Source organism: Cyprinodon variegatus, unplaced genomic scaffold (assembly GCF_000732505.1).
Source record: "Cyprinodon variegatus isolate N-32 unplaced genomic scaffold, C_variegatus-1.0 Scaffold4, whole genome shotgun sequence".
In the NCBI taxonomy this organism is placed as follows: Eukaryota; Metazoa; Chordata; class Actinopteri; order Cyprinodontiformes; family Cyprinodontidae; genus Cyprinodon; species Cyprinodon variegatus.
The window spans coordinates 755,558-764,809 of NW_015150457.1; the positions used below are offsets into that span (position 1 = coordinate 755,558).

The window sequence follows — 9,252 nt, forward strand, 5'->3', positions numbered from 1 at the left end:
CATTATGATTGACACATGGACATTCTGCCAGGAAACAACGTCTGCAGCATTTAAACTCTGTACGGGTTTCCTCCTTTTCTGGCAGGTGTTACATCGAGCCGCGTTCCACCGTCAGATTCGGTTTCCCCTGCATCTCCGCACTTTGCAAGCGGCAGAAAACGTGCATGCTTGCTGAAGCCAAAATAAGCCACAATAAATGATTAAGCCACAAATGAGAACATGAGTAAATGTATAAAGCCATGTTGATAATATAACAATTTGCATGAATAAAAAAACTTATAATAATAATAATAAATCGTCTTAAACCAAAGCAAATTTAATGTCAGTTAATGGCAACCTATTTAGATTTTAAAAATAAGGCAATTCATCATAATAAGTATAAAGATCACTGGGTAATGACATCTTTTTTTTTTTTTTTTTTTTACATCATCCTTTGTGCACTAAAGGAGACCAATAAAAAGACACTTGCACACATTCACTCTTGAAGAATGGAGATTGGCCTGAGATCAGCAGTGAGTTTGTTCAATCTGGTTACAGTAGTTGCGTTACACGGGTCTCTAGATGATGAAAAAAGAATAATTCAGTCTACTAATGCTTTTGCTGGTACTGATGCCAGCGTTGAGACTTCACTGGTAAAATGTACCCTGCAGGGTAATGCACGACCTCCTGCATTTTCCATGGATGGAGACTTCTTAATTGGAGGTGCTTTCTTCATTCACTACCAAATGGAGACAGTAGTAAACAACTACACAACAAAGCCTAAGCTTCCAAAATGCACAGGAAGGTTGGTAAAATGAAGAAGTGCCACAAAGTATTTGTAAATTTGCTATCTTTAGAAAACATCTTGTTAAGATTGATAGTGTATGCATTTGTGTAAATTTAACTGAATGTCAAGAATAATATATTTAGTTTGTTCAAATAAAAAAGGTTATTTAGTAAAGTCTAAAAAATTGACATATTAATGGTTTTTCAAGGGACTTCTCATATTCTGTTTTAGAATTGTTAATTCTCACATTGTTTTTGTTGGCTTAACTATGTCAGCTAGTAGTACATAATGTTGTTTACTTGGTAAACCTCAAGACTCTCCTGATTTGGTTCTTTGCAGCTTCAATGCCCGGGATCTACGCTTCTCTCGAACAATGATTTTTGCAATTGAGGAGATAAACAACAGCACAGAGCTGCTGCCTGGCATGAGACTTGGTTATCAGATTTATGACACATGCTCTGCTGTGCCTGTGGCTGTGCATGTTGCATTTCAGCTAACAAATGGTGAAGACCCTGTATTTTACAAGGAAAGTAACTGTTCTCAGTCTAGTGTGGTGATAGCAGCTGTTGGAGACTCTGGGTCAAGCCCATCTATAAGTATGTCACGTATCATTGGGTCCTTCAATATCCCTCTGGTGAGAAAATAGTTTATTTTTTAATAAGTAAATCTGAAAGTACCCACAATGTATTACTTATTTTTCATATTTGCTATAGGTAAGCCACTTTGCCACTTGTGCCTGCCTGTCTGATAAACATGAATACCCAAATTTTTTCAGAACTATTCCTAGTGACCATTACCAAGCTGCTGCTCTGGCAAAGCTGGTGAAACACTTTGGCTGGACTTGGATAGGAGCTATCTATTCAGACTCAGATTATGGAAATTATGGCATGGCAATTTTTCTCGAGACAGCACGCAGGGAAGGGATTTGTGTTGAATACATGGAATCCTTCGATTGGACCTACCCGCAGAGCAAGATCCAAAGAGTTGCTGATGTGATCCGGAGGTTTCTGTGTATCCATCATTCTGTATATTGTACAAATTATTATTGCCTTTTGATCAGTATTGAATCAAAAATACAACTAGTACCTTATCAAGATTAAGATAAAAAATGTATTAATTATTTTGAGATAATTCAATGATTGTCTTTTCAGGTCAACAGCAACGGTTGTTGTGGCATTTGCAGCTCCTGGAGATATGAAGATCCTCTTGGAAGAGCTTGCACGGCAGCTGGTTCCATCACGTCAGTGGATAGGAAGTGAGGCCTGGATAACTGACCCAAATTTGATGAGCTTCAGTTTCTGCACGGGTGCCATTGGGGTTGCCATCCAGCGATCTGTGATCCCAGGTCTGAGAGAATTTCTTCTGGATCTCTCTCCCTCTGAAGTGGCTGCCTCTTCGGTGCTTACTGAGTTCTGGGAGGATGCATTTAACTGCAGTTTAACAAAGAGTGAGAAAATGTTCTTTCATCCTTCCCCTTTTTTTATATGTAAATGTAAATTCTAAAAACTTAGAACTCTGTATGTGAAATTTACTTATTGTCACAATTTTTCTGGACAAATTTAAAAGAATGTTAACTAATTGATTACTGTTAAACTTCAATTTTTTTTTTTTAGCTTCAAACTTAAACAAGCAGCAGTGTGATGGAACAGAAGACATAAAAACCCTTAAAAGCCCATACACAGAAACATCTCAGCTTAGAATTTCTAACATGGTTTATAAGGCTGTGTATGCAATAGCACATGCTATACATAACGTATTGTGTCAGAAAAAAAATACAACTGTACAGTGTAACAAATACATCAGACTGGATCCAACACAGGTCAGTTTGAATAATAGGTGGCATGTAGAGTTTTACTTACAACCTGAGGATACTTTAAATCGCCAGTGATTTTTTTTCTCTCTTTTTTCTTTACTTCAAAGGTTTTAACTGAACTTAAGAAAGTAAGCTTTTCCCAAAATGGCTACCATATTTCATTCGATAGTAATGGAGACCCTATAGCTTTTTATGAGCTGGTGAACTGGCAGAACAGTGAAAGTGGACTTATTGAGCCGGTAACAGTGGGATACTACGATGCATCACTGCCAATGGGCGAACAGTTTCATATCAGCAGAAAACTAACCTGGCTTGAAGATGCCAAACAAGTATGTATCTTAATGCAGAGGATGTGAATAAGGTAGGACAGCATCCTTGCCTGGAAATAGATTAAATGTTGTTTTCCCTCTGGCTCTATGACAGGTACCGGTGTCAGTGTGCTCCAAGAGTTGTCCTCTAGGAACCCGTAAGGTGTTGCAAAAAGGAAAACCCGTGTGCTGTTATGATTGTATACCATGTCCTGAAGGGGAGATTAGTAATGTGACAGGTGGATCTATTTTCTATATGTAAGTTACTATGTTAAAAAACGTCTTTAATAATGGCTGTTTTTGATCAATTCTTTAGACGCACCTGACTGCTTCCTTTGTCCGAGAGAGTTCTGGCCCAATCGAGGCAGAGATGCATGCTTTCCCAAACCTGTGGAGTTTTTTTCTTTTGACGAAGTCCTGGCAATCATCCTCGCTATATTTTCTGTTTGTGGTGCCTGCATAGCCATCATAACAGCAGTGATTTTCTTTCATCAAAGGGCAACTCCCATTGTCAGAGCTAACAACTCTGAGTTGAGCTTCCTGCTTCTCTTTTCCCTGACTCTTTGTTTCTTATGTTCATTAACTTTCATTGGAGCACCCTCTAAGTGGTCCTGCATGCTGCGGCACACAGCATTTGGTATCACCTTTGTTCTCTGTATATCCTGTGTTCTTGGAAAAACTATAGTTGTTTTAATGGCTTTTAAAGCAACACTTCCAGGAAGTAATGCTATGAAATGGTTTGGTCCCCCACAGCAAAGAATAACTGTAGTGTCTGTCACCTTCGTTCAAGTTATAATATGCACTTTATGGCTGATTTTGAGTCCCCCTTTTCCAGTGAAAAATCTAACCACCTACAAGGAAAAGATCATCTTGGAATGTGCATTAGGCTCTAATGTAGGTTTCTGGGCTGTGCTTGGCTACATTGGCCTGCTGGCGATTTTTTGCTTTGTTTTAGCTATTTTTGCTCGGAAACTTCCAGACAATTTTAATGAAGCCAAGCTAATCACCTTCAGCATGTTGATATTCTGTGCAGTCTGGATAACTTTTATTCCAGCATATATCAGCTCTCCTGGAAAATTTACAGTGGCTGTTGAAATATTTGCGATTCTAGCTTCCAGTTTTGGACTGATAGTCTGTATATTTGCTCCGAAGTGTTTCATTATTTTGTTTCAACCAGAGAAGAACACAAAGAAATATTTAATGAACAAAAAATAATTTAAAATTGTCTAAGGAATGAAATCATAACAAAATGTAGCACATGGGATATCAAGGCACTTGTCAAACTTTTTGAACTGCATAGTTTCATTTAATAAATGTCTAAAATATTAAAATAATAGTTTGGAGCAAATCAACTGCATACATTTGATTTTTTTCTGTTTGTCTGTTCTTGTCTGGAAGGCAAAATAGGGCACATATGGTCACATTTGGATTAAATGGTTTGTCAATAGCAATGTCTTAGAGAAATTCAGAGTTACCCATTGTAAGATAGGACTAAGTGTATCACCTGTAGGACAACCAGGAACAGCAGCCCAACCAAAATTGCTCTTCTGGATCATGTGAAAGCTGGACAGAATGCCAGGCAAGATGTCGCTACTGTGCAAAGTAGCAATAAGTAAAATTTGTAAAGCCGAAATTAGAATTAAATGCTGTAAAATCCTACGAAATCTTTGCAAGAAACTTTAATCTTGGTAATAAATCAGGGAGCTTTTCAACTAACCTGCTTAAAATAAATACAGAAAAAAAAAATTTCAGCTGTTATAGACTCAACAGTAAAAATTTAAAACTTTATATGATCCAAATAATATAAACAGCTGTTCAAGAGACTTATAAAGCTCTATACTTATCAAAAATTAACCCATCAGATTGTGACATTGATGTATTTTTAAACAAGGTAACACTTCCTAAATTATCTGATAATCAGGCGACGGCCCTGGATTCATTGCTAACAACAGTTGAACTGCAAGAGGCTCTCAAAGAGATGCCCAAAGAAAAGGTTCCAGGCCCTGATGGACTTCCAGAAGTATTGTTTAAAGAATATTGGAATATTCTGGAACAAACATTAATCAGAATACATTTCAAACAAAAAACTAAGGAGAAGGGCAGACTTCCACCAAATATGGATTCTGCAAATTATTCTCCTGCTAATACCAGATAAAGATCCTGACCATCCCACCAGCTATCGACCCATATTGCTGATTAATGTTGACCTTCAAATAATTTGTAAAGCTCTTGCCAAGCATTTAGAAAAAGTAACCCCAATTTAATCCACTTAGGTTAAACTAGCTTCATGAAGGGAAGGCCTGCATCTACCAATGTTTAGACCATTCCTACAGTGAAAACATTAAAACCAACACATTATAACTAGTTAAAAAGAAAGTGTTTTATAAAGTTAATTAGAAGTATTTATTTGCATCCCTATGTAAATTGGCAATGGTAACGGTTTTATAAATTGGTTATAAATTCTATACAGCTCCCCAAGGGCAAATAACAAAACAAGAACAAATAATCAAACCTCTTCTAGCTTTAATCTGTGGAGGGGCACTAGGCAAGGATGCACACTCTCTCCCTCATTGTTTGCTATCTGTATTGAACCGCTAGCTGCAGCAAATACCTAAACCAGTTATATTAAATGTATTGAACGCAAGAACATAGAACATAAAGTCAGTCTTTATGCTGATGATGTATTACTGTTTTAGCCATCACTCAAAAACGTTGCTTTCTCGAGTATTTAAATTGTTACAATTTACGCAAATTCAATGCAATTTGTGCCACTTTAATATATTTATTGCCCACCCCAGCGGGGGTGGTAATTATGTTATTTATTCAGATAATATTCAGACCGCCATATAACATTTATAAACACAACATGCTGCTGGCTGTGTGAATCAAGCTCAAATCCCGGTCAAACAGATAACTATGCACTTATATAGAATAAAATCACCACAACTTCTATTCAAAACATAAGAGTTTATTTAAAAAAATAATAATTGAGCTCCAAGTCAAGCATTTTGCATTTAAAAACTCTTGACTAAAACTATTGAAACTCAGCTAAACTAAGGTATCATGTACAAATTAGTAAGAAAAACATAATAAATTAAATGATGCAATGATATCACAGTTTAGCATGGATTTTGTGTTTGAGAACTTAAGTTTATGGAACATCTGATCAAATTAGATTTTAACTAATTTAGAGCAATTGGAATGTTTTCAAACCAATTCACAAAGCAACTTCAAAAGGTGAATAAGACATTATTTGGCAAATAATGTTTAATTAAATGATTTGATTAATCAGGAATCAGGAGCCTTTAGTTAATTGATTTTTACTTTCTTTGAGAGAGCTACACATTAGCAGACATGCAGAGTCTGATAAAATTTTGTTCATAATTTGGTCATCAAAATGTAAAGAGCATATGCACATGAACTTTAACATTATATTAGTGTTTAAACCCTTAATGAAATAAAGCTTATAAGCAACAGCTCAAACACATTAGCATAGTGAACATTTGGTCCATATTGTTAGTGTGTTTCTACTCAAATGTGACATTAAATTATCAAGAATCATAAAGACAGAAAGAGACACAAACCCCCTTTCTTCAGAAGTGTCAAGTTAGAGTGAGCTGGGGGATACAAAGGTAGACGTGAATTTCAAAGCAGTCACTGATGGGCAGCACCTCTACCTCAGTGAATATTGTTGAGATAAAACATGGACAGTCCTACATATAAGTGAAGTTTCCAAAAGGCCCCCAATATACAACTGCAGTCAGGGAATAAAAATATTTAGGTATCAACATCTCTCAGAAACTGGTGCATTTAATAAAATTAAACCACATCCCAATGTCAGACAGTACCGTGCATTGCTATGCAATGCAACATCCTTTTTCTCAATTTTGGTCAGTTTATATATTTAGAAACATTTTTAGTGCAAAGTAAAAGGAGACTTCATGTCCACGGCGGACTCTGCTGGAGAAAGGTGGAATTTCTCCAGCTCCCAACACTTCATTCATTTAGTGATATAGCAGGGGAGTGGCGACTTATAGTGGTTAGGGCATTGCTCTAGGAATCCAGAGGTTCTGAGTTTAAGCCCCGCTCCCCACAGCCTCCACTCTGGGTTCCTGAGCAAAAACCCTAACCCACACTGCTCCCCGGGCGCCTCAGAATGGCACCCCACTGCTCCCAAATGGGTCTAATGCAGAGTGAATTTCCCCATTGTGGGACAATAAAGGGATTTACATTTACATTTACAACCCAGTCACATTGACACAGCTGGCTATATGCATGTATTTAGTATCACTGGACTTATCACAACCCTATCATTCCATTCTGTTACATTCCCCAGTTAACACACATACAAATGTTTGGCATGTCAGCTTATTCACATCAAGAAATTCACATTTTCAATAAGGTAAAGCACTTCCCTAACTACAAGTGTGCAAAGTTTCAAAGAATTAAGAGCTAATATATTTAATCTACATAAGCTTATACCTCTTATTGTGTGTATATATATATATATATATACATACACACACACACAGACACACACACGCACACACACACACACACCTGCATATGTTTCTTATTAAGTTTGGGGCATATAACAATGTGTCATCAAGCAGGACAGATGGACCCAGTATTCAAAGTGATACAGCCAGTAGGAAAGTTCAAAATGTTTATTAAAATAAAAACATTAAGAGACAGAACAGAAACACAGAGCTGATGAGTCAGTCCAACCTCTCAACCATAGGCAGAATAAGCCAATGCACTGCGAATAAGAGGTGACCCTGAACCATCCAGAGCGCCCCCCATGCAGCAACCCCACTAAGCAGGCTGGACTCCGATCCAGGACAGGGATTCAGATCAGACTTGAGTAGTACTGGAATCCAGGAGGCCGCATTCCGGTCAGGGGTTCCAATCCACTCAGGAACAGACAGATCCTGGCTTCAGGAATCCATCAGCGTGTGAAGGCAGGTTAAGAGTCCCATGCGTCGAGTATCCAGCTCAGACAGAAACGCACCTGGGAGACAGAATCCAGCAGGAGTCCAACTGTGGTTCAGGTGAACAGATCAGTCAGGGACAGACAGGGCCAGTGGGTGAGAGGGAACAGAATCAGGAAAACAGAACCCCTAGGGAAACGCTGAAATGCTCTAACTGCTGGTTATGGGATAACTCGCCTGAGGCCACTGGCTTGAGAATAAACTCCTGACTGGAACACAAACCCTGGAAATAAATCTAACCAATGAGACAGACAGCACACAAACAGAAATCAGACAGGACACAAACAGCAAACAATGATCTGGCCATGATAGCAGGAACTGAGTTCAATATAAGGGAAACCGGCAGGTGTATGAGATGAGTGATAATTAGAAGCTGAATAGAGTTAAGCAGGTGAAAGGTATGAGTTATTAAGGTGAGCTATCAGGTCATGTACAAAAGTTTCACTATATTTGTAGTAAAATCTTTAATTTTAAGAATCTATTTTTTATGAGAGACCTTAGAGATTTTTCTGTATTTTATGTGTTGGAAATTAGGACAACCAATTCAGAACAGAGTCAGACAGATCCAAAAGGACAGAATGATCAACCAAACCAAAAGCTGCACTAAGTCAAAGAGAATAGACATTGAAATGCTATTCCCCTTATGAAAAATTTCCAAGTAATTTAATATTTTTAACATTTCAATTTCCATGCTTCTACTAGCTATAAATCAATACTTTTAATTATGAAATAAATAGTTTTAGTTTAATTGTGAATATAGTTTACAATATGCAGTTTTCAAGTATTTTGGACAGAAGTATTCGGTTGATAGGCAACATTCCAGTGCTTTAAGAAATATTGACAATATTAATCACATCTTTAAGCAAGTCAGTCAATGCTTTAAACAGCTTGATAGGTAGTGTTTTAAGGCACTAATTGCAGACCCGAGTTTTTAGGCAAATCAATCCTTTTACTGAAACATATTTGCAGCATGCTATAATTTTATTTAGAATTTTCTTTTTATTTTACTGCCACCAGAGATGGGTAAGATAGTGTTGCTTCTTTGAGTATTTACAGTATAATAACAAAATCTATCAGAAAATGGAAAGCTAATGCAGTGTCTTGAAAGCTGTCTTATTAAGAATTCTAATGGACTTTATACTTTCCCAATGAATTTTATTAGATTTCTTAAAGTATCCTAAATAAAGGATGTACTATAAACATTCAGCTAAATTTTCTTTGTACAATTAGAAATCAATTAAACAACTTAAAGAACATTTTAAAGACATACAGTGGCTTACCTTTCTGAATGTTAGTAGATAAAATGGACTCTCATTTCAACCATGTTGCACTTTCTTTGTGCAGAATGTTTTCCCTTTCTAACCTTGTATTTTA

General features: G+C 37.0%; 1 protein-coding gene across 1 annotated transcript; it reads left to right on the plus strand.

Annotated features, from left to right (window-relative positions):
- Positions 1-569: 569 nt before the first annotated feature.
- On the plus strand, positions 570-4,102 carry LOC107083226 (extracellular calcium-sensing receptor-like). Its single transcript, XM_015372250.1, has 8 exons — positions 570-784; positions 1,106-1,400; positions 1,480-1,769; positions 1,918-2,213; positions 2,380-2,585; positions 2,687-2,908; positions 3,003-3,126; positions 3,204-4,102. The coding sequence occupies exons 1-8, from the start codon at positions 678-680 to the stop codon at positions 4,100-4,102; spliced, it is 2,439 nt and encodes an 812-aa protein (XP_015227736.1). The 5' UTR covers positions 570-677.
- The last annotated feature ends 5,150 nt before the right edge of the window (positions 4,103-9,252 follow it).